The sequence below is a fragment of the Equus asinus genome, chromosome 21 (genome assembly GCF_041296235.1).
Source record: "Equus asinus isolate D_3611 breed Donkey chromosome 21, EquAss-T2T_v2, whole genome shotgun sequence".
NCBI lineage: Eukaryota > Metazoa > Chordata > Mammalia > Perissodactyla > Equidae > Equus > Equus asinus.
Genome location: NC_091810.1, coordinates 87,485,324 through 87,511,466, shown reverse-complemented (window position 1 = coordinate 87,511,466; position 26,143 = coordinate 87,485,324). Strand labels below are relative to the sequence as shown.

At 39.7% G+C, this 26,143-nt stretch overlaps 2 protein-coding genes across 3 annotated transcripts in view; both read right to left on the bottom strand.

The window, feature by feature from the left end:
• Positions 1-2,845: 2,845 nt before the first annotated feature.
• Positions 2,846-9,276, bottom strand: RNF7 (ring finger protein 7). 2 transcript variants are annotated; one of them, XM_014852023.3, is made up of 3 exons: positions 8,849-9,276; positions 5,379-5,426; positions 2,846-3,791 (listed from the first exon to the last, which is right to left on the bottom strand). In XM_014852023.3, the coding sequence occupies exons 1-3, from the start codon at positions 9,021-9,023 to the stop codon at positions 3,673-3,675; spliced, it is 342 nt and encodes a 113-aa protein (XP_014707509.1). In that variant the 5' UTR covers positions 9,024-9,276; the 3' UTR covers positions 2,846-3,672. The 2 variants fall into 2 exon arrangements, with proteins under 2 accessions (XP_014707509.1, XP_014707511.1); XM_014852025.3 differs by having other exon boundaries at positions 8,856-9,186.
• Positions 9,277-13,743: 4,467 nt separating this feature from the next.
• Positions 13,744-26,143, bottom strand: part of LOC106838142 (uncharacterized) — a 56,893-nt gene continuing 44,493 nt past the window's right edge. Inside the window, exons 10-12 of the mRNA XM_070492562.1 lie at positions 21,049-21,155; positions 14,327-14,439; positions 13,744-13,887 (exon numbers count right to left, since the gene is read on the bottom strand). Of these exons, the coding sequence (XP_070348663.1) occupies positions 13,876-13,887; positions 14,327-14,439; positions 21,049-21,155 (232 nt within the window). The 3' untranslated portion in view covers positions 13,744-13,875. The remainder of the gene's footprint in view (positions 13,888-14,326; positions 14,440-21,048; positions 21,156-26,143) is intronic.

Genomic DNA, 26,143 nt, shown 5'->3' with positions numbered 1-26,143 from the left:
GACGGTAAAGCTTACTCCTGCTCTGAAAGGCTGGGAAAATTGAGGGCAGTAAAAAAAGGGTTAATTTTCTGAACTATATGGCTATCCCCCAAATCAAGTGGTTAAAAAATGTACCTCTATATTCATACCTGCAAGATTCCAACAAAATATTTCTAAGATGGAAAACCTAAAATTAAAACAAGAGCTCAACATTTACAAAACCTTTTTTTAATATAAAATCTGGAAATCATGCTGACCAAATGATTAGAAAAAATATAACAGGCAAGTCATTCAGGCCTCATTTCCATCCTTCACAAAAGCTCACAGTGCTACTAGTAATGTAACATGTTTACAACAATTAGCTTTTTCTTAGGAAATTTTTATGGAGTACACTTAGGAGTGCTTTACCCCATAACTAAAAGCACATTATTTTTAAAGTGTCACTTTTATTTAAAGGGGCTTCCAAAAATGACTAAATGAAATCGTAACAGTAGCTTAGCACGTGCTAGAAACTGTTCTGAGAATTTTACGTGGGTATTAATCCACTTCGTCTTCAATCCTCACAAGATCTGGTGAGTGAGGTATTATTATGATTACCTACATTGTCCACGAGGAAACTAAGCTTTGGAGAGGTGAAGTAACGTGCTCAAGGTCACACAACAAATGACGGTGCTGTGGTTCCAATCCAGGTGTCGCAGCTCTAAGTCTCAGCTGTCGGCCACTAGGCTGAGGATCAAAATGTAGAGAAGAAACTTTTCCTCTAAGACATACTTTGTTGAACAAAATCGAATCACGGCAGAAATGGAATGACATAAAGATGACAAAATAGGAACTTTCATGCAAACACTTCTCATGCGTTTTTTTATTCCATTCAAACGTTCAACGTAAAATAGCTTAAAATTAAATATATCTTTGTACTTTAATACCAATTTTCCTTATATTCAAATAAGTAGTATTTTTCCTTTAAATATTCTTTTGAACAAGGGCTTACTGAACAGTTTACAGTGACTGGCCTCTATGAACTCTACTTTCTAGGTTAGCAGCTACTCAAAAATCTGAACCTTTTATACCTTTTAGTTATTTTGTGTGTGTCATTTACGCAGTTTCTGGGAGACTGCTGCAACAAAGTATACACGGCAACTGCCTACTGGACAAGCACCTAGATTAGCGCCCCCGAAGAAACCAATACTACCTCTAAAGGGGATGTTTTGAAAATTTGGGATGGTCTCACACGATGAAACATAGTTCAGCATCCTGCATGACTTTTGAATATCCACTCACATTGTAGAAAAACCTGTTTATCTGAGCCTAGAACCTAACTTTTTCTTACATATACTTTTTTGCACAGCTTTAAAAATCCATGTAAGTTTCCAAATATGCAACTAATACATAAACCAAAAGACTGTAGGTTTTTTGTTCAGACCTTTTAAGAACAATCCACCATTTTGGGGGGGAAAAGTCCTATCAATGGAAATACATGTTTCTGAGTCACAACAATCTACACTGTTGCTGTCTACACGTAGTGATCTCTCTCTCTCTCTCTCACACACACACACGCATCAGCTCCCTTCATTGTGTCTTCTGGTGTAATTATGGCCAAGCATTTAGATACTGAAATACAAATGAAGTATAAATTACTTTCCTTTTACCTCTATTTTATATTACAATTAAATTATTAAATTCTATGTGTGGAAACATCTTTATGAATTTCACTTCAGGATAGCAAAGAGGATGTAATTTTTATAAAAAGGAAGTAATGGGTTTGATAAGGTGAGATTTATTCACTTGGCTATCAGCTGTCCAACTTGTACAGATGGAAAATTAAATAGCTAAAGGCGACAAACGTCTGTTTCCAACCCACTAGTACAATAAAATTCAACAGTTTAGTCAAATGGAAAGGAAAACCTGTTCAGTTCCTAACTTTTGCGTTGAAACTCACAATGAAAGGCCCCAGCGTGTTCTTTCCGATGAAACAGTACATACTACTTTCAGACGGCTAGGCAGAGGAGCGCTATCACCCAGGATGGGCAGGGTCAGAGCTGCTTTGTCCCAGTCCCTCCTGCTCCTCTGCCCGCAATGCCCGTGTCCAACAGAAACAGAGCTTTGCTAGGTGGTGGGCCTGCAGTTCTGCTGTGTGGAAAATCAAAGTATTACCACCGTCCTCCACATTTCATTTACATACTGTCATACTGACTAAAATAACTCGACATTCTTACTGTTTCTCTCTTCACTGCAAAGCCAAATATTTGGCTCGCATTTTATGGATACAACTTTTTAAAAAGGTCAAAGGAAAAGCTGCCAAAATAGTTCACTGCACAACGATAAGCACATTCAAATGGTCAAACAGTTGTATACTGCAATTAATTTTCTCTGTAGACAACTGTGAAAGAATACACGAGCAAAAATTTCCAAAGAAATCTGATTAATAAATGGTACGCAATGTGACAGCATACACAATTCTAATTTTTATTCTAATTATTGTTTTGTTAACATTCTTTTATCTAGCCACATTCTTGAGATTTAAAAAGATTCATACTGGCAAACTGAAATTGCAGAAGTGGAATGGTCAAGATTTTAAGGTTTTAGTTTTTTAAATTTGTAGCAGCAGCCTCTATTATGGAAAAATTCAAAACGAACTCGTGGCCCATAAATTATTACAAGGTAACCTCCACTAAGTGTAAATGAGTTTGATAAAATTTAATTATTTTCTCACACTTATATGTTTCTAGGTAATAAACTTTAAATTTTACTATTACCAAACAAGAGTATATGAATATTTTTTCAAATGAAATGAAAGCACTCACTTGACAAATTAGTTTATTAAATTTTAAGCTTGTGCATAAAATTGCAATAATGACAATTCAAATGAAGTAACAGAATAAACTATTTATTAAAACACCATGTGATAAAATAAACTTTCTGATCTAACGCTACAGTGGTAAACATTTTCCCCTCATTAACATTCCACCTAAAACAGTTAAATTACAACATAATCTGACCAGAACTTGAAAATACTTCTGTCCTTTACCACTCAGCGATTGAACAGTGAGGTGAGTGCAGATTCTGGGTTTTCTTGAGGAGTCAAAGGTGGAGAATGATATAACCTAATGACAATCGAAAGCCCATACACCCAAAGGTCAAATTTCATCTGTCCTGTGCACTGGTACAACCTTAAAATTCTCATTATATCAAATAAGGATTTAATGAATCACCCCCTCTTCACCAAAAATAAATATTAGGACAAATTAAGGAGAAGAGTTGGGTTTTAAACTGCACTTTATTTGTTACTGTAACATTTTCTTCTTTTAACTGATCAACTGTAAGCATGCAAAAAATTCTCTTCTGAATGGAACTGCTTCCACAGCCCCTCAGCTATCAATAAGTAAATTATCAAAGTCATTCAATTTGTAGCTCTCTCCTCCTTTATAGCACTTCTAAGCAGTGTATATGACACATACCACAGAGGTAGGAAAGACCATCTTTAATAAATTATCTTCTTAATTGTAGACAATTTCTGAAAATAAAACTGACAAAACGCTAAACCATGCCTTTCATGAGTCCCATAGGACCACAGATCCATTTCCTCCCATTCCAAGATTCAGTCCCCTGGAATGTTCTAGCCTTTGTAGGGCACTTGATGACGAGATCCAACAGGGCTCCGAACAGCTACACTGAGAAGGCCTTCCAGCACTCTCATTTGCCAATTCTCTGGACCACCCAGTCCTGCTGGCAGAGAGGGCAGCGATTGTTCTGTTTCACCCACAGGGACATGCAGCAGTTGTGGAAGGAATGATTACACTCTCCCCAGACCACTGAAAGAAAACAAGAATATCTGACATTACATATTTCACTTTCAATTACTGAGCTCAGAATTATAGCTTATTTTGTGTTATGAATAATAATCATGGTTCATAATTCTGAATAAACATGGTTAATTGGTCAAAATAATTTTTTCTGTCTACAAAGAAATAGAAACTTACATGTGTAAATTACACTTAAGGGAGATAAGGCACTGTGCTTGGGAGACTCTCCATCACTGTTTTAGATTCTGCGGGTGATGTGGTGGCTCCCCAGTTCCTACATAGCTCCACATGCTGTCTTCCCGACGTTAGGAGATTAAAGGCTTGAGCCTTCCTTAGATCCTAGACTTTCTCAGTCATGCACTGATCTTGCAGATCTTTTCGGTTTTATTTTATTGAAAAATGTCCTCCTGATTTTTATTTACCGAAATATAGAGTTTCAAATGTTTTCAGTTCATAGCAGGTTATTACAAATAGATGACATGCTTCTATACATTATACTTGTACATCTACTGATTTGTTTCCTAGAAGTGGTGAGGAACTGTTACGTCATCTATAAGCAGTGCGACTCTTCATGTAACAAACAGAATAAAATTTTCAAAGTGGCTGTGTGGAAAAAGAGGCCTCTCTGTGATCAAAGAAAGCTGGCCTATACCTCACATTCCCAAACTAATATTTTTTAAACAAACAGCATGAAAGAAAAATCTTAAACCAAGGGAAATCACCCACAATCTGAAATACAATCTCAAACATAAGCTTCATTTGTCCTTTGCTTGACCAGCTGAGCTCTATAACAGAATGATGAGAGAAACAGAAAAAAAGGAGAAAAGAAAAAAGTCTTCTTATGAAAACTGGCTGTAGGGGTAGGAAGCAAGAGGGAATCATTCTAAGTGTTTCGAGTGGAAGACACAGGATTTGATCAAAACTGCTAAGAAGCTGTACGTAAACTACACAAAGTACAAAGTTAATCTTTTATTCTAGGAAAACTTTTAAACACCTATATATAGCAATCTAGAAGTGATGACCTCAAGAACTAGGACAAAAACTATTGAATTGCTTAAAAGATTTAGCCTAAGACAACTTTTGCAGTCCCAGACTCTAAGGAAAATTTATTAGATTTCTATATACAAACTACATTCCAAAAAAAAAAAATCTGGAGATTTAGAATCTTTTCTACCTTAGTTGAAAAGTTATATACTGTATCATAAAAGAGTACTGAAAACTGAAATGCTTTATTGGAATAAAATCTTATGGAACTGACCTATAACAGTCAAAATTTAAATAATGTTTTGGCAAATTCTTTATTTTATAATTTTCTTAATAGAAGAGAATTATTATTTTTTTTTGATTATCAAAATGTTCACTGTGCCCATGTCAGGAACATATAAACAATTCTTCTTAATTACAGGCAATAAAAGGACTTGAAGATTAATTCCACTAAGGCTTTCTGAGAAACAACACATTTTATATTAACAATGGATCACTGCTTTACAGTTTATTTTTGTGTATTGATAAAGTCAATCTTAATTGCAAATTCAAACATCCCCACTGAGAGAAAACCTTTAGTTGAAAAGGCAAGAGAACGAAATTACAACATACCAACACAATCCTCCTGTTTGTTTTCAGCTTGACATCTAAGACAGGCATCTGAAAGTAAACAAACAGCAATCCTCATTCTGATGCTCTAAATGCAATTTTTAAAACCTAGATACTTCAAAGTCAAATAAAAGCCTAAATGGCTAGAGATGGAGAGAAAACACTCCTACTATTAATTTCTCATCTGAACATTGTTTAAAAATGAGTAAAGTACAAGGCACTCCACTAATTTATTTATGACCTGGGGCCATTTCACAAGGGTTACCGACCCTTTATTACAAGCTCTGAAGAAAAGATGTCCTGATGTTTATTTTCAAGACATCCTTTTAAATAAGCCATGCATATATACTGGTATTTGCTTATACATACATAAACTCTAGAAAGATTAATAATAAAGTTTACCTTGGAGGCCATGGAATGGGAAGGAATTTTCATTGCATTTTTTCCTAATTTTTGAATTATGTGACTGTATAATCTACATAAAAATCAAACAAAGAAACCCTCCTAAATACTAAGTTCTCTTTTTTTCCTTAAGAAAATGTTCCCTTTACAAATAAGTCTGAGCCCAAAGTATTTACCCAACAATGGCAAAGTATTTTAATAAAGTATTTGAGAGTAAATACTAGGAATGAGAACCTAAAGGATATGCTAGAAGTTTTCAAAAATCAGTCTGTATTACCATTGGATTGATGAAGGGGGTAACAGAACATTTTAGGGACCAATGTAATGGATTCATTCACTAGCTGGAAAAGGAGTCAAAGTTGGGTAAAAGGAAGTTCAAACCAACAGAAAAAAGTAGTTTTTAACATAAAGTGGAGAAAAATACTTTGGTTAAACTAGCCCCACGGTGGGGCTGAAGTCTGCTTCTCTTCTTACCCCAGGCTCTGCTGCGGCATTTGTGTACTTCTCTCTGCATGCCCTGATCCTAAAAATCACACTGCCTCTCCAGTACGGATTAAAAACAACCACTGCCTCCGGAGGCTTTCTTCAATCCCACAATTACTGAGTATCCAGTCTGTGCAAGGAGTTATGCACTGCAGACACCAAAATGACCAAGTCTGGGTCCCTGGCTCACCAGCAAATGGGAGGTAGACCGGCAAACAACTGAATACCCTAAGGATTGTGATCTAACAGTGAAGACATGGCTCTGGTTCTGTGCAATGACAGAATGAGCATCTGTGATCCCAACTGCCTCTTTTACAAATTAGGAAAACAAGGGCCCCAGAACGTTATGTCAAATGTTTAAGTTAACATACAGCCATGAAGGTTACTCTGGCTCTTTAGAACTTGGCAGTACTAGCAAACCTATTCCCCTCTTCCTCATCAGCACTTGCTCACGGTGCCATCTGCTCCTTTCAGAATGAGGGGAGAAGAGTGGAAACCAAGGAAGAGAGAGTTAACCACATGGGAATGGGCTGACAGGTAAATTTTGGATCAAGAAGTCATAATACATCATTTAGGTGTATGAGATGAATTTCAACCATTAAGGAAATGGGATTAAGGTGACTCTTTTTGTAGAATCTAGAAATCTCTGAATTGTGCTTATAGTTTTGATTTGGATTATCAAAAACTGACTTAAATGGATGAAATACCTAAAGTTTCAGATAAAAGAAAAACATTTCTTTGGGGGATATTCCTAATATCTAAAAGAGCACTTTCTAAGGAGTATAGTAACAGTAACACCTTTTAGAAGGATGCTAGGGTAATGGGTGGGAAGTCTGAAAAACAAACTTGCTTCTGCAGTCACCTGACCACTAAGTGGATTTTCACACCTCATAAACAAAATACAAAGGTCTAGTCCAGAATACTTTCCTGAACCCAAAGTACAGCTGTTGTCCGTCTGCAACATTAATCCACAGTAGCAGAATATCTGCTATAATTAGAAAGTTAATGTGAGGCATTTATAGCTCATACTTTGACTTGCTTTAAATATCCCAGTAAAGTTTATTTGTTGCAAAATTTCAACCATTATTTTAAATTCTGCATTTCCACTTACTATTTTAAAATTTTTCTTTGGGGAGAAAAAGAAACATTGTTGCAAAAGACCAAAAGATTAAGTTGCCTGGAAAAGTTAAAAATGCCACCCATACTGGAAATTATGATTCTAGCTCTCAAGGGGAGAAATGAGGGGCTGCACTGCAGGCCAGTAAACAAGATGCTTTTAAAACCTAATATGCAAAATAAGTGCATCATGTCTGAAATCAAGCCCTTTCAAAAGTAAAAAATAAAAACTACTTGAATCCCATTGTGGTAAATTCTCTTTGAAACAAGCCTTTATGAATAAAAACCGAGAGCATACTAAAGAGTATAAATTGAGAAATCTTTCGATTCTGGTAGGTTTAAAATTTCATCCCTCGAGAAGTGAGAGAAATTCTCTTTTAGCTATTTTCTCCAATTCTCTCGTTTTGCAGAGCAAGACAAAGTTTTCGCACTACAGAAACGTCAGGTTTCTTCATCTACCCTCAAGAAACGACATTTAAGATACTCTCTCCGTGATTTTAAACGCCCCATTTCAAAACATAACTTGCATTTAAACAGCCCCTCTTTTTCAAGGTGGTCTGAAATCTTAAAACAGAAACCATATAAAAACATAGCGGGATAAAGCTGTTCTGAAAGGTTTCACTCAGTCCAATATTTTTATTCAAAATATCATAGAAAGAAATAAGACTTCTTTGTAAAAGGGGGTTCTCCATAAAGGCCTGACTCAGAGCAGGGCACTGTCTTCTGCAGGAAACGACGTCCTATGGTGCGGGCAGGCCAGGAAGGGGACGAAGATTTACGTTTTTGAATAAAGCGCTTCCATTCTTCAATTCCCACGAAACTTAAATATTCGTGAACTACCCTGTACCCTCTTCACGCCGAGCGAGTGCCATCTGACCCGTCTTGAATCATCCGGATTTAAAAGCCAGCAGAAGAGCAGCAGCTAATCCAAGAAGGCAATGGCTGGGAACGCTTTTCCTCCCTGCGCCTCTCAGGAGCCGGGCTGAGGGCGTGGTTTTGTGGAAGATGACTCCAGAGCATCACTTTGCTGAGACCAAACCCATTAACGTGCCCTGCTGAATCAGGGCCTTCACCCTGCCCTCTCTGCGGCGTGCTTTTAGAAGAGGGTGCCGGGGCTGGCCACACAAACCGAAGCGGTTCCTCCCAGCTCCCATCAAATCTCCCAGTTTTCTTTTCTTGATCACACCCATCACTACCTCCGATTACCTTCTTTAATTCCTCTGCTTACTGCCAAACGGGCAGTAACGCTCTCTACAGATCGCCAGCCCCCAGCGCTGGGCGCCTGGTGAACGACCCCACGGCCCCAGGGGGCGGCTGCACGGGCGTGGCCCCAGTCCCCTCGCGCCGGCACACGGCGCCCCCGCCCCCACTCCTCCAGGGAGGGGTCTCTCCGAGGCCTCGTCCGTCCCCCGCGCCCGGAGCCGGCCCCGCGGAGGCCGCAGCGCGGCCCGGGCCTCGCGTGCAGCGCTTACCCATCACCTGGACCCTGCAGATGGCGCACGTATCGCACTCCACGTCCCAGCTCCACATGGCCACCGCGTTCCACTTCTTGAGAGAGAACATTTTGTCGCCTCCCGACTTGGAGCCTGCGCTCCCCGAGTGCGAGGACAGGGTGCAGGGCTCCTCGCCGTCTTCCACGTCGGCCATGGCGGCGGCGCGGAGCCGGCCGCGAAGACGTTGGGTCGCGGGAGGCGGGCGGCTATGGCGGCTCCGTGGGGCCGCCCGACGGCCCACAGCGCCGCCCGCCGGCCCGCGGGGCCTACGACACGGGCTGCCCGCGATTGGCTGGCGCGGCCCAGTGACGTCACCGCACGGCAGCGCCGGCGCATCCCCGCCCCCCGCGCGCAGGCGCCGCCGGCAGGGCAAACGGCTGAGGGCTGAGGGTCGCGGGCCGCCCGGCGGCTCCGGGTGAAGGCGACGCGTCGCGTCGGGTAGTGTCACTCCCGGGCGAGCGGGCGCACTCTGCGCAGGAGCACGTGTCCTGCTTTAGCCTTCAGGAGACTCACCGCTCTCATAAATTATCTTGTTAATGTATTCGTTTGTCTCGTCCCTCCCAAAGGTAAACCCCATCAGAGCGGGAACCACGTCTTTATCACCACTTTATCCTCGGTATCTGAAAAATGCCTGGCCTCGGGGGCGCACTTATTTGTTGAGTGAATCTTCTAGAAATCCGCTTCAGTGGTTCGCAAACTTTTTGGTCTCAGGACCCCTTCACACTAAAACATTCTTAGGACCTTAAAGAACTTTTATGTTATATATTATGTATATTATATATATATATATCCTATATATATGTATAATTTAAAGGAAAACTTAAAATGGAGGAAAAATTTAAAACGTGTTCGTTTAAAAATAATAGTAATCATCCAATTACAAGTCATTATTAAAACAGTAACGTCACGTATCGTGGAACTTCTGGAAAACTCCACTGTACACTCATATGAGAGAGTGGAAAGAAACAGCTCTGAATTATGCAAACAGTTTTGACCTCCTTGGTCAAGGCTCGCAGGAACCCTGGGGACCATACTGAGCACCTCTGATCTAGTTTAACCTTCTCCTTTTATATGTAGGAGTAATGGCGTCCAGTAAAGAGCACACTGCTATTAGGTGGAGGTTACAGTGTTTTGAGGCCAGGGTTGTTCTTTTCCTAGCCCAGTGTCAGATTTCCTATTATATTTTCTCAAGCAAAGCAGACAACATCTCCATTTAGAAGACGAGAAAACTGAGGCACGGAGAGCCTAAGGAGATGCCCGATTACCGCCGCCACCTAGTGGTGAACACCTGCTGTGTCAGATTCGGAATTCAGAGCCTCCCGTCTCTTCTTACCGGGCCTCGGCATCCCCTCATCTCCTGATGCCAGGCCCTGTGCCTGGAGGGGCCAACCAAACTCAAGGAGTCTGGCAGAGGAGACAAGGATGCTTAAATGTGTTTGTTACTAGTGCCGTGGAGTCGATTCTGACTCCTAATGACCCTGTGCGCAGCAGAGCGGAACCTGCCCAGTCTTTTGCGCCTCTCACCTTCCGGAGCTGTATCAGACAATGCTCCGCTGCCGTACACAGGGTTTTCACAGCCAGTTTTTTTGGAAGTGTGTGGTCAGGTCCTTCTTCCTGGCATAAATGTGTAAAAATATAAATATGGACACAGGGTCACATTTGACTAGATGCTAATGTGTGCTGTCTGTCGAATGGTGTGTTAAATGCTGTGAGGGACAGAGACATTCCTGAGGACTGACGCAGTGAGGGAGAGCCTTATGGAAGAGGTGAAGTTTGAACTCCGGGGGAGATGGGAGGTCCTGGAGGCCAGGAAATGAGTGAAGAAAGCAAAGCTCTACGAGCTGTCAGCCAGCGCAGAGCAGTAGCAGTGGTGGCGGATGTGAATCTGACCACGCTAACTTTGTGAGCCAGACAGAAATGCCAATAAACAAACCCAGCTGAACCATACAGAACACATGTTTTGTTTGTATTAAGTGACCACACATCTGACTAGAGATGGCTCCACATGCTAGACGGCTAATAAAGAAAGAAGGCAGGTACCAGATGAGGATAAAATGCACCCAGTTGGTGGGAACCGGGCTGTTTGAAAGAGAAAGGGAAGGGAACTCAGAAGAAAGGCTAGAGGATGGTTAAGAGCGAGGAATGGTACCTGCCCCGGCGGAGTCTGAACCTCATCACCTTGCCCCTGGATTATTGTGTGCTCACTTCCTTCCTGTCTCTCCTCCCCGGTCTAACTGCCTTTCAATCTAACGTGCCTGTTTAATTTTTCTCTACCTCCTTTTCCACCTGGCACTCTCTTGCTTAGAATGTTCCATGGCTCCGCATTATCATCAGAACAAAATCTCAGTGACCCAGTTGGTCATTTAAATCCTGCCACAATATGGCCTCAACCTACTTTTCTAGTGTCTTTCCCAAACACTCCTCTCCGAGATCCTCATCAAATTGGTCTGCTCAGTCATCCAAACACAGCCTGCTCTGTATTTTTTGTTTTTTTCTCACATTTTAGCATTTCTGAAATTGCCCTCCGCACTTAGGAAAAACTTACTCATCTTTGTGTTCTCACCGACCATTCTTTGTCACCATTTATTCATGTCCTTCCAGGAAATCATAGCACATCTCTCTTTTGGCACCAGGTCACATAGCAACTAAAAAATGCTGCTACTGATGTTTATCAAACAATTTTAAGTTTTTTCTAATTGACAGCTCGTAAATGATAAAAACATTAAAATAGTAAAATGAGTATATAATGAAAAAAAAAGCAAGTACTGTTAATGGACTCTCCAGAAATTCCTATATATGTGGAAGCAGACACATAGTACATCAGCTCATTAAAAAAATTTTTAATTTTGGTAAAATACACATAACGTGAAGTTTGCCATCCTAGCCATTTTTAAGTGTACAGTTCAATAGTATTAAGTACATTCACATTGTTAACACAACCAATCTCCAGAACTTTTTCGTCTTCCAAAACTGAAACTCTATACCCTTTAAACAACTCTCCATTTCCCTCTCCTCTTCCCCTGGCATCCACCATCCTACTTTCTGTTTCTGAGTTTGACTACTCTCAATAGCTCATATAAGTGGAATCAAACAGTCTTAGTCTTTTTGTGACTGGTTTATTTCACTCAGCATGATGTCCTGAAGGTTCATCCATGTTGTAGCATGTGTCAGAATTTCCTTCCTTTTTAAAGCTGAATAATATTCCATTGTATATATAGACCATATTTTGTTTATCCATTCATTTGGGTTGCTTCCACCTTTGACTATTGTGCATAATGCTGCTATGAACATAGATATACAAATAGCTCTTCAAGATCCCGCTTTCAATTCTTTTGTGTGTATACTCAGAAGTGAAATTGCTGGCTCATATTACATCACTTCACTTTTAATATGAGTTTTTCACATATACTATTCTCTAGACTGCTCTTTTTGTTTAACAGTATTACTTTGTCTTTCTGTATAAGCATTTACATATCTACATTATTCCTCTTGATGGCTGCATAGTATTCCACCACATATATTTCCTGTGATTTGTTTCCCTGAGAATCCTCTGAGAACGTTTAGTTGTTTCCAGTGTATAATAAACAGTGCCTCAGTGAATATCCTCATGTATATTTCTTTGCACAGTGTGAGAGTGTATCTGTAAAATAAATTTCTAGAAGTAGAATATCTGGGTCAAAAGCTATGTATTTTTTATTTTGATAGACATGGCCAAAAGACCCCTAAAGAGAAACAGGTTTTACACTCTCACCCAGTGGATGTCAGTGGCAAATTTCCATTTTTTTTCCAAAATTTTTTTTAAAATCAGGAATAATTTCTCAGGAGGCCTCAGACATTGGATATTTAAATTCTGGAGATTTGCTAAATTGATCTCACTACTCTATAGCCTTTGTTACCCTCGATAATGACTTATATTATTTCAACTCTTATGCTCTATTATTGTTTACTTTTAATGTGTGACGATCTTGTCTTCCTAGCTAGATGCTAAGATCCTCAAGAGGACACATAATTTACTATACCCATCCCCACCCCCACAGTTAGTTTGGTTCCATGAACTTGCCAGTGCTTGTTACATTTGTACATAGAATGAATGACATTTTTTTTTTTACTTCAAAATACAGAGGTCCTAAGTCTTCATCTTTTTTTCTTTACTATTTTTCTTGTGTAGCTGTGCTAAGAGAAATAACTGGAATCACTCAATTCTAACATCAACAATAATAACAGCAATAATCAGAGCCACTAATATTTATTTGTGAGCATGTGCTATGAAACAAGTATTGACCTAAAATGCTTGCCATGTGTCCTCTCATTCAATGCTAACCAAATGAGATAGATGCTATTCTTATCTGTATCTTATATAAAGGGAAAGTGAGGCACAATGAGGTTAATTGACTTGCCCAAAGTCACACACTTGGAAAGCAGCTGGTTTCCACAAAGAATTCTTGTTCATCTAACTCCCCAGTCCATGCTTTTCATTCCTGCACCGTATTGTCCTGGCATATAAAATTCAAGTAATCCAATTTATCATCCATATATAGATTAACCACACTTCCTCCATTTCTGTCTGACATCTTCATGAGGGGTATGGTGATCAGAAGTTTCCTTATTTGGAGGAGATCCCCATTTGGAGGGATGCTGTCTTTTAGAAAGTGGTTATTATTTCCAAACATTACTATTGTTCCCAACTATAGATATATTTATGAAAGAAGATTCTTTCTGTCTTAGATAAAGAACATGACTTCCTTCAAATCATAAATTTCACATGTACAAGAGAAGAAGCCCCAGAAGAGAATCCCACCCATTTTCTCTAAGGCCTACTTGTGAAATTCACATTTTAGAAGTTGACAAGCACGATAGGATTAACACTACTTTGAATTTTCATAAAATTGTTTTGTCAAATTTTAGAACTTGAAAGGGGCTTGGTTACAGTGAAAAATATTATTATAGAACAAGCAATATCTTTCTAGGCATGTCTGGTTGGCCATAGAAATAGATGGCATCCATACTCAGTTTTTAACCTGTGAAATAGTTAACAGTAAATCATAAATTAAAAAAAGAGAGTAGTACTCAATAGAGAGTAAACATACGTAAATCATTACCCCCTAAGAGGCAGCACATGCTTCATAAAGAGCTCAGGTAAATTCACCATTTCAGCTCCACCATGGGCCACTAGGAACCAAGATTTGCCGGGAGGGTGAGGGAGTTGGAGAAGAGGCAGGGTTTGCACTAATATTTGAGGGAACTATGTTGTTCCCTTATTTCTTGTCCTTAGGTACAGTCATCATCCATCAGAATGGAATCATGGTCTAGGAGACTGTTACCTAGAACCCAAATTCTCATGATTTTATCAAGTGCAAAATCTGCTGTGAGGGCAGCCTCTACCCCAGCAGCACGCCCAGGCTCCATACAGCGCCCCCAATGGCTACTACTGTCTGATACAGACATCCAAGAACATACCTTTTTCTTCTTTTTACGGGTAATATTAGATTTCTTGCTATTTTTCCAAATAGATCGGAAGGTGTCTGAGGAGATCTGAGGAGTGACTGTAAGTTTTAAGACTGGCAGTTTACCTGAGAGGAGAAGAGCACAAGAGAATGTGGGCAGGATATCTCACAGCCCCATTTGACGGACTGGGTCTCAGGCTTCTGAGAGGGGCAGTCTCCCACATTCTTATTAACTGGGCAATAATTAATAACTAAATTTCCTCTCACCTAATACCTTTCCCTGTATCTTCTTGATGTGAGTGATCATAACAATTAGCTCATTTCTGTAATAACTTCTTATGCTAGTCCTTTCTTTTCCATTCTGTTAAAAAAAGGAACAACAGGCCCCAAATTGAGTCACTTGTGCTAAACCTCAGGACAGCAACCACAACTTAATACCTAATCTAATTGTAGTTCAGCCTCTCCCACGAGTGGAATTTTAAGCCAATCAGTCTGGAATTTCCTCATCAACACTAATGAGGTATGCTGCTCGATTCATAACTGTTTAATAAAGCCAATTAGATTTCCAGATTTACTCAGTTGAATTCTCTCTCTACTCCCCAGGCCATGGAGCAGCATTTCATTTCTTCCTCTCTCTTGCTCCTACCCATTTAAAAAAAAAAAAAAATCTTTATTGACATATCATTCACATACCTTAAAGTTCGTCTATATAAAGGGTCCAATTCAATGATTTTTAGTATGTTTCAGAATTCTCAATTGAATTTTGTTTTTGAACAGTTCTCACTGCCCTGTCTCTTAGCTGGATGACACAGCAGCCTTCTAACTATTCCTCCTAACGCCGGGCTTCCCCAACCCCAAATCCATCCTGGACTCTGTTTCCACATTAATCATCTGAAAGCAAAATTCTGATCTTGTCATTCATCAGCTCTAATCCTGTTATTGGCTCTCCATCTTTAGTGGACATCTCTTGTTTTTGCTTGCGCAGCTTCCACTTTAGCTTCTTTCTGGAACAGAACCTTGAGTTTCCTTTGGGGTCCCACTTCAAGGATGGGCACATAATCTGGGACTGGACGATTAGTGTATTCTCTCTGGCACAGTGATTGGTTAATGTGACTTGGGCACGAGTCCCATGTTTCGTGTGACTCATGATGGTCCAGTGAAATCAGGAGAAAGACTCTTTCTTCAGCTTAACCACTTTCAACTCATTCAGCTGTTTTTCATGGTGTTTATTGCCTTACTTCAAAGTGCTTATTATATTATTTCTCGATGTTTCCATTTGAAATTTTACATATTTGCTGTTGTCACTTCCTCTCGCCAAACCTTCCAGTGGAGATATATCACAATTTTTAGTTAAGTCAGCACTTGTTGTATTCACTGGTATGGTCATATATATTTTGTTCACAACGTTTCTTCTTAAGTTTATTTTGCTTTAGTTAATAATTGCCTTGTTTTTTTCATTTGCATAGTTTTCTGTGTACCTATTCAAAATATTTTCCCCAAAATTCTTTTGTTTCTCATACACCTATCAGTATTTCTTTCAAAATCCTTAAGTATTTCTAATGCTCAATTAATGCAGTTTTTACCCCGGTATTCCCCCTTTCCAAAGTCTTCTTCCATTTTTCTGCTCTGACCCTCAATCATCATCTGGGACTCCCTTTTCTACTTTTTTGTATTGGTCCTCCTAATTTCTGGGTTCTGCATTCTTTGTGGTTTATTCTCTCGTTTTGCTCATGCCTGTTCTCTGGAAGCTTCCTAAGAATGGATGCAGAGGAAGTACAGAGTTTGGGTTCTCGAGTAGTAAAAACATCTTCGTTTATCCTCACACTTGGTCAGAAGTTGGGAATGTAGAGTTCTCAGGGAGTTGTCATGGAGATGCTGCAGGGCCTCCAGCATCCAGCTGGGAAGTCTGATGTCCTTCCCATTTCCAGTCCTTTGCATGCAATTTTTCATTTTCTTTTTCTTTTACTAAGTTGTTAGGATCGCCCCTTTATTCCTAGTGCTCTAAATGCCATGATGATAGACCTTTTATCATTTGCTGTGCTGGGCACTCAATGGGCTCTTTCAGTATGCAGATTTATGTCCCTTGGTTCTGAGAAAGTTCTTGATTTATTCCTTTGATAATGCCTCTTCCCACTTTTCTCTCTTGCTGAAACTATGACTTAGACATGGGTGCTCTTAGACTGATCCTCTCTCATATTTTCTCATCAGCTTTTCGTCTCCCTATCTTTTGTTCTACTTTCTGAAGAATTTCATGACTTCGTATTTCAACATTTGTTCTGAAATTTTTATTCTGGCTATCATTTCTACTTTCCAAGAAGTTTTTCTTATTTTCTAATTACTATTCTTTTTTCATAGCATCCTGTTCTTATTTTACAGATGCATTATCTTCTATTTCACTGAGGGTGTTATAACTAATTTCTTTTTTTAATTTTTGGCATTGTCTCTGCATCTTCAGGGCTTGTTTTTTCCTCTCTGTTTCAGGTTTGGTTTCCTGTGTTGGAGACTTGCCTCAGTTGTCTAGAGATTCTCGGGTTTCTGTTCACAGTGAAGCATGAGGCATCCAAAGGCTGATGGGAAGCTCTTGTGTGTGTGCATGGCTTGCCTACCTGCCAGGCTTCTTTGAACGGTGAGGGGGTGGCCAGCTGTCAGCATCTGGAGTTCCTTCTCTAAGGCTGTTCAGTTTCTCATAGAATACCCCAGTCTTCTACATGGCTATCAGCCTTCTGGAAGCAGGGCAGACAAAGAAGCCTTGGGTAATGGTAAAGGCGGAGTCCCACCTATTCGGTGTGTAGAATTTTCCTTAATCCTCCTCTTTCCAGCTTCTCACCACACCCTCATTGCTGGATGTCCTAGGTCTGCTGAAAGGCTCTGTTTAATTTTTCCAGAGAAACTCCCTAACTGGTCTCCCTGCTTCTGCCCTTGCCTTCAATCTCTTTTCAACATAGAGCTGGAGGGATCCTGTTAAAATGTGGGTCACATCAGGTCCCTCCTCTGCTTAAAATTCTCAAATGCCTTTCTATCTCAAGAGAGTTAAAAACGAAAGTCCTCATAATTGTCTAGAAGGGCCCCTGCCCTCTGTGCTTACTTGTTGGACTTTTTATGCTATTCCTCTCCCATTCTCTCTCGCCCCATCTCAGCCACGCTGGCCTCTGGACTGGCGCTAGAACACAGTAGGTAGGCTCCTGCTTTAAGGCCTTTGCACTTGCTGTTCCGTTTACCTGAGATGCTGGTCCCCCAGACAGCTACACGGCTTGCTCCTCGCTCTTTCTGGTCTTCACTCAAATGTCCCTTTTTAGTATAGCCTTCTCTTGCTGCCTGAACTAAAATTGCAACCCCTGCCCCCGACACTCTATCTCCTTTTCTTGCTTTGTTTTTCCCTTAAGTATGATCCCCATCTGCTGTACAATAGTATATATTTCACTTCTTTTTGTCGTTGTTGGTTTACTGTCTGTCATCCTCCACTAGGACGTAAGCTCCAAAAGGGCAGGAATTCATTGCTCAACTCACCAGTGTCGAGAACAAGGCCCGGCACACAACAGGCATTTAAGAAATGTATGTTGAAGGAAACAAATAAGTAAAGAATGAATAAATGAAATGACCCGGAAGTATTCTGAGGTTTTTTTATTACTTAAAAAGCAACCCTGTCAGATGTGGATAGCAGTTTGTCTCTTTTTTAACTTTTTCTTTAAGACGTGAGGTTGATGATGTTTCCGAGGAAGCTTTCACTGTGTGTGTTCCATCATTGCATTAAGGACTCCTTGGTAAATAAATGACCTTAGGCTGTTAACTTGAATTTCATGAAAGAAGTGGAATTAGAATTAGAAGTTAGCTTATTCACTTGTAAATGATAAGAACCCAGAAGCAATCAAAAGAAGAAGATTAGTTCTATGAGCAGTGATATTTCTAATTGCTTTTAATGTTTAAAATGATGCCATTAGAGCTAAATGGCAAGACTTTCCCTATGGAATCCAACCGGTTAACCCAGTTTTGAGGAGTCTTTCTTGGTGTTGAAAGTAACAGTCTGATTGAAAGTTTCCATCAGAAACATGCCATAATTATTTTGGTTCAGAAGGTGGATGCATTAAAGCTACTCATGATATATACATCTGGAAAAGTCCACTTTCTTCTACTATAAATTACTTTTTTTTAATTAATGTTATGATAGATTACAACCTTGTGAGATTTCAGTTGTACATTTTTGTTAGTCATGTTGTGGGTACACCTCTTCCCCCTTTGTGCCCTCCCCCCGCCCCCCCTTTTCCCTGGTGACCACCGATCAGATCTCCTTATCAATATACTAACTTCCACCTATGAGTGGAGTCATATAGAGTTCGTCTTTCTCTGACTGGCTTATTTCGCTTAACATAATACCCTCGAGGTCCATCCACGTTGCTGCGAATGGGCCAATTTTGTCTTTTTTTTATGGCTGGGTAGTATTCCATTGTGTATATATACCATATCTTCTTTATCCAATCATCAGTTTCTGGGCATGTAGGTTGGTTCCACGTCTTGGCTATTGTAAATAATGCTGCGATGAACATAGGGGTGCAAGGGACTCTTGGGATTTCTGATTTCAGGTTCTTAGGATAGATACCCAGTAATGGGATGGCTGGGTCATATGGTATTTCTATTTTTAACTTTTTGAGAAATCTCCATACTGTTTTCCATAGTGGCTGTACCAGTTTGCATTCCCACCAACAGTGTATGAGGGTTCCTTTTTCACCACATCCTCTCCAACATTTGTCGTTCTTGGTTTTGGATGTTTTGCCAATCTAACGGGTGTAAGGTGATATCTTAGTGTAGTTTTGATTTGCATTTCCCTGATGATTAGCGATGATGAACATCTTTTCATGTGTCTATTGGCCATATTTATATCTTCTTTTGAGAAATGTCTGTTCATGTCCTCTGCCCATTTTTTGATCGGGTTGTTTGTTTTTTTGTTGTTAAGCCGTGTGAGTTCTTTGTATGTTATGGAGATTAACCCTTTGTTGGATAAGTGGCTTGTAAATATTTTTTCCCAATTAGTGAGCTGTTTTTTTGTTTCAATCCTGTTTTCCCTTGCCTTGAAGAAGCTCTTTAGTCTGATGAAGTCCCATTTGTTTATTCTTTCTATTGTTTCCCTCAACTGAGGAGTTTATAAATTACTTTTTAACGCTATTTAAATGAGTATCTATATTTTCAGGTGGGTATTTCACAATTATCTTCCCATTTACGCAAATTGAACCATTTATTAAGCAAGCACCATGTATGCAGCTCTAAATGTGTACTTGATGATAAGCATTTTCCATGAAATCTTCTGAGACTGTCCACCATTAGCACTCACTATAGTAATGGTCAGAAGGTTGCCTGCAGCTTTCTATAATGTCGTCTGCTCAGCAGATAGTGAAAAAGTTACTACAGTGCCAAGAAAAACCTAAAGAAATCATTAACCTGCTTTCAGTTTATCGAGCTTAAATTAAAGTTAAATTTGAATTAATTTTAACAGAATAATTCTGTTGAATTTGAATTCAACTCAAATGGACTAGGAAGTTGATGTTCTATTTCTCTAAAATAAAGGGATAATTTTAAAATCTTGAAATCATTTGATTGGCCAGCAGAAACGGTAATACGATAGTTTTAGTTTAAAAATGGCAATGTAGGGGCCGGCCCCGTGGCCGAGTGGTTAAGTTCCTGCGCTGTGCTTCGGCGACTGAGGGTTTCGCCAGTTCGGATCCCAGGTGCAGACATGGCACCGCTCATCAAGCAATGCTGAGGTGGCATCCCACATACCACAACTTGAAGGACCCACAACTAAAAAAAATATGCAACTATGTACTGGGGGAGGTTTGGGGAGAAAAAAAAGAAAAGTAAAATTTATAAAAATGGCAATGCAATAGACAGTAATATTGTAATTCTTTTCTCTAAACCTGCCAGTGTTAAAAAAAAAAATCCAATCTAAAATTATGCCATGTCTCTAAGACTGTTTTATTGAAGAAATGATAAAGACCGAATGCTTGTACTACTTAATTCTCTCCACATAACCTGCCAGATAGTGCACCAAGATTTCTCCCCCCTTTTTTAAACATTGAATTTGGATTTTCAAATCTATTTATGATGTCTTTCACTGAGCTTTATTTAAAATCACATTTCCTCATCTTCTCTCATCAGCAGTAAGACTGGCTATCATTAACTCTGGTCATGCTTATTGGTGAAGGGGGCAAGGGAGATGGCCAATGTTAACTCACTCCATATGTGGTTCTCTAATTTTCAAAGGATTACATGGTCATAAAGTAGATTTAATGGTCTCCTGATGCCAATCACAATTGAACCATTCTTTGATGATCCAGAAAGCACATCAGAATCTTATGAGGGCTGTTACTTGCGTTTTCCAATTGATATCTGGAGAGATATTTGCAGGTTGGGTTGGGAAGGCGAATAGAGACTAGGAGAGAGTTCCTCAGAGAACAGGTGAGGATAAGAGAAAAGAGAGAAAAGAAAGGGTAACAGAGAAAATGTTGCCCAACAACATTCATTGCTTAGGTCAAAGACTACATATGACAGCATAAAAGTTCTTGAATTCTGCAAATCACTGGGCAATTTGACACAAAGATGGCTGGCCTGTGACAGTGTTCCTGGTCATCACATAGCTCGGGCCAGTAGTTTAATGAAAAACATGGAGCAAGTTTGGGGTAGTACAGCATTTGGGAAAGAGTGGATGTGGACAAGTAGAAGGGAACACAAACCAAAACACTCTACCTGTCTTTCTGGCTCGCAGTGCTTCAAGTATGTCAGCAGCAGCCCTTTCTCCCAGGCCATTGTTTCCAAGGTCAATTTCCCTTAAGTGGGCAGAGTATTTGATCAGGCTGACCAAAGGAAACGACAAAACAAAATGGCATTGTGCCAAGCACAGTTACTCAAAGAAACTCAATCCAGTTATTCTGGAGTATGATCTTTCTTTTCAGGTCCTCTCCAACCCCCCCGCCACGCCCCCCCACGCCCATGACCCAGGTTGAAGCTGGAGACATCTTGAATACGTTTTTTTCAATTTAATCTCTCTAGTTTGGATGCCTCTCCTAAGTAAGTTGGTAGGATAAGGATTTTCAGTTGCCTTAAATCTTCCATTCATTTATTTATTCAAAAGATGCGTAGGGCTTCCCAGTTTTTTAGATTTTACATATCAGTAAAATGTCGAAAAACTTGGGGGGACTGATGAAGGTCAGCTTGGTAACTTTTAGTATGTCAAATAAATAACAACTTCCACCCAACAACACTTATAAAAGAACAAATATTTTTACGTAAAATTAGGAAGGGCAAAGACTTGAAATAAAGTATAGCTTTTTAAATCAAGCAAATGTAGTTTTATGAAAAATGAACACTCTAGCTGTCTTTATTTTTTCTAATCTCTTTGAGGATTATTGAAAATTCCTTCATGTCCTCGCACTGGCCTGCCAATTGGTCTTTGAGAATTTCTGGCGTCATGAGTGGATGTGGAATCTGACTGAAGGCCTAGGTCCCGAGTCAGCTTCTTCCTCTTGTCAACCATATGCTCATGGGAAGGCCATGTGCCCTCTTGGGTTTCACCTTCCCCATCTGTAAAATTGGCCTGAAAAGAGCTGTTCTGCCTATTTCACAAGGTTGTGGTGAAAATGGAATGGAGCAGTTCATATAAAGCCTCCTGCAAAATGACATACCAATGATGCTATTATATTGAGTGCATACTTACTAAGTCTGTATTATGTGCTTAACACGGCAGGGATTAACAGGAATTTAACACATGATCTCTGCTCTGAAAAAATTATCATATGACTATCAGTAAAACAATTTTTAGCCCTTACTATGTGCGGGGGATATGAAATTTCAGTTGGGGTCAGTAGCGAATACAATGCCACTCTCTTGCTCCTTGCACACATTTTCTATGATTCGGCAGCCAGAATTCAAAGCCAGGGCTGCATGACCCTTCCAGACTCTCCCTCTCTAAGATCTTGCTCCCAAGGAAACAGTCTGTCTAATCAGGACTTGACTGGCTTTGGCTTCCTGAACTGCTTATGTTCAATTCCTTCAGATGAGATAAGTAAGAACAGGAATGCTTGAGGAGGAAGTGGGGGTGCACAGAAGGAGAGTGGAGAGTGTTGAAGGCAAACTTCACAACCTGACTGCAACTAGGTCTGATTCCAGAGGGCATGGATTTACCCACCACACGACACAGCCTCACATGAGCTTCGGTTTTGTGGGGCATTCACTACGCAAGAGATGTGATCAGGGCCACCCTTGTGATTAGAAGCACTTGTGCCCAGCACAAAGGGGCCTTCCAATGGTGTGAGTGGGGCTGAAATCCAGCCAAGCTCTGCTTGCCAAGTCCTGGGCCTGAGGCAGAGACCTGGAAAGGGTAACTTCCTCTGACTCATTGGCCAGAGGTGGCCAACTCTTTTAACTCATCTGTCCAGAGGGGCTCTTTTTCTAGTTTGTATAAAGGTGCCAGCTGCAGCCCTGGGTACTATATTTAGCATCTTACATACATGATCTCATTTAACCCTGTAGCAATCTCTGGAGTTAGACACTATTACTATCCTCAGTTTTACAAGTGAGGAAACCAAGATATAGAGAAGATATAGAGAAGTTAGTTAACTTGCTTAGGATTATACTGCTAGCAAACCGTGGAGCAGGGATGTGAACCCAGGCAGTCTGCTTGAAGATAACCATGATGCATGATTCACAGATACCAAGAAAATATGTTTTAATCTCCAATAGTTCCCAATTCTTACACTTAAAAAAAAAAGAACAAAAATATTTAAGTATTTAGTATCAGAACTAAAAAAACATGGGAAGGGAATTCCTGGCACTGGCGCGCATTGCTAGTGGTGTTTGTGTACCCTGACACGCAGAGCCGGCTTCACAGGTGTGGGGCCTGAGCTCAGAAGGGCTCCTCACTTGGTTTAGTTCTCTGCTATCAACATCTTGAAATTCTTAATTCATAATATTTGAACAAGAGCCCACGAGTTTCCATCTGCACTGGGTCCCCACGAATCCTATGGCCAGTTTTGCTGTCATGTTTAGCGTGCTCAGAGCAGAAAGCAAAATCTGCCAAAGGGTCAGCCTTAAGTAATTGTACTGTTCTGTCGGCCCCATAGAGCACTGCTAGATGAATCCTGATCAGAGGGAGGCCTGGGTCATGAGAGGGAGAACCAGCAGGGCCATTTGGCTCCTGCCTTAAGCTCAAAGAAGCCACCAATATTGGCTCTAGGGGTATTGGCTTTAGCAGATATTGAAAAAGAAGCCACTGATATCGGCTTTAGTAGAGCTTGGTAAGGCCTCATCACAAACAAAAGGCATGATATCCCATGTCCCTGGACCAGCTAATCTGAAGTTGAGGATAGACCCATGTGGTACCAAGGATGAAGAGGGCCAGTGGGTAGGCAGGTGATCAGTGCTCCATAATCTCCATCACTAAATCTTACCCCAACATAAATGCATATGCATAAGCCACTTTAAGTAAATATTCAATTAAGCAGACCCCAGGAGCTGACTTGCTGGCAGGCCCCCAGACAAGCCCCTTGGCTCCCCATCCATCCACTAAGCTCTTCCTCTGTAAATACTCAGGACTCTCAAGGGTAAAAGTTGAGGAGCCACAAATCTGTTCCCCAAAGTGCTCCTGGAGCCTGTTTGATCATCCTTCAACTCTCTCTCCAGCTGGCCCAGAACTGCGCTAGCCAGGGTAGGGTGGAGTTATGAAGATGATCCTTCTACTTCCAGGACACCAGCCTGTTAGCACTGCAGACAAGTGCCAAGGAGAGTGAGTGTTGAAGCTGAGAAGATGGAAATGAGGGAGGGGACCTGTCCTTGAGGTGAGCATGCAGCTCACTGCACAAGTCACGTCAGAAGGTCACCAACTGCCAGTGAGATGCAGTGAGGCTGAAAAGACCCAGAATAGATGAATGATACAAAGACCATGGATGCTAAATTTGCACTAAGCTGCCTTTATGAGTTCAAGTTGGTTAGGTCACTAGAGTAGTAAAGAGAAAGTCTTAAAAGCAGCCAGAGAAAAAAGACAAATTATGTACAAAAAAACAAAGACAAAAGTGACGGCACATTTCTCTTTAGAAACAATGCAAGCAGAAGACAGTGGACCAACATCTTGAAAGTATTAACTGTCAACCAAGAATTCTATACCCCTCCCCCAAAATCTTTAAAAATGAAGGCAAAAAAAAAGACTTTTAGACATACAAAAGATTAGAGAATTCACCACCAGCAAATCAGGACTATGAGAAGTGTATAAAGTAAGTCCTTCAGACAGAAGGAAAATAATATTACATAGAAATTTGGATATATCCAAAAGAATGAAGAACACTAGAAATTGTAAATATGTGAATAAATACAAAAGACTTTCCCCTCTTATTTAAAAAAATAAACTGCTTAAAACAAACATAATAATCATAATGTATTCTGTGATTTTTAACATTTGTAAAAGTAGAATATATGACAACAAGAGCACAAAGGACGGGAGGGAATGGAAGCGTACTGTTGTAAAATTCTCATACTATGAGTGACATAGTATATTAGTTGAAGGCAGCCTGTGATAGGGTAAAAATGAATGGTGTAAACACTAGAGCGACCACTAAAAAGAAAAAAGACAGAGGTATTAGCTAATGAGCCAATAAAAGAGATAAAAATGAAATTATAAACATTACTGAATCCCAAAACAGGCAGAAAACTAGTTAAAATAACAAATGAGACAAATAGAAAACAAATGGCAAGAAGGTAGATTAAAACCCAACTATATCGATAATCACATTAAGTGTAATGGTCTAAATGACAATTAAAAGATGGAGAATATCAAAACGGGTCAAAAAAGAAGGTCTCAACTATATGCTGTCTACAAGAAACCCAAATGGAATATAAAACACAGGTTAAAAGTAAAAGGATGGAGACAGATACATCATGCTAATATCAAGAGAAAGCTGGAGTGGCTATATTAATATAAGTCAAAGTATATTTCAGAGAAGGGAATACTACCAGAGATAAGAGATAAATATTACTAGGGACTTCAAATGATAATGAGGGTCAATTTGTTGAGAGATATTACAATCCTAAATGTTTATGCACCTAATAACAGAGCTTCAAAATACATGAGGTAAAACTGATTAAACTGCAAAGAGATATAAACAAAATCACAATAATCCCTCTCTCAATAATTGATAGAGCAAGTAAACAGAAAATTTGTAAAGACATAGAAGACCTGAACAACATTGTCAACCAATTTCACCTAATTGACATTTATGGAACATTCCATCCAATAATAGCAGAATACACATTCTTTCCAAGTACACATAGAACATTTACTAAGATAGACCATAATCTGGGCAATAAAACAAGTATGTTCTCCAACCACAGCAGGATTTAGTTAGAAATCAACAAGAGAAAAATATCTGAAAAATTTACAAATATATGCAAACTAAACAGTACTCTTCTAAATAACCCATAGGTCAAAGAAGAAATCAAAAGGGAAATTAGAAAATAGTTTGAATGAAATACAACATACCAAAATTTGTGGGATGCATTGAAAGAGTGCTTAGTGTTAGTACAAACTTTTATATTAGAAAAATAAAACGCTTTAAAATCAATGACTTATGCTTTTACCTTAATAAACTAGAAGAAGAGCATATTAAACCCAAGGTAAGCAGAATAAAGGAAACAATAAAGATAAGGGAATAAATTAATGAAATTGAAGAAAGAAAAACATTAGAGAAAAGGGAAAGCTGGTTCTTTGAGAAGATAAATAAAACTAACAAATTTCTTATCAGATTGACTAGAAAAAAAGAGAGAAAATAAATGATCAACATCAAGAATGAAAGAG

Excerpts from the sequence above, each read along its gene's own strand:
- RNF7 (XM_014852023.3), bottom strand. The coding sequence starts at position 9,023 with ATGGCCGACGTGGAAGACGGCGAGGAGCCCTGCACCCTGTCCTCGCAC. Across the intron at positions 5,427-8,848 it reads CTGCAGGGTCCAGGTGATGG|ATGCCTGTCTTAGATGTCAA; the intron begins GTAAGCGCTGCA and ends GTTTACTTTCAG. Across the intron at positions 3,792-5,378 it reads CAAACAGGAGGATTGTGTTG|TGGTCTGGGGAGAGTGTAAT; the intron begins GTATGTTGTAAT and ends GTTTTCTTTCAG.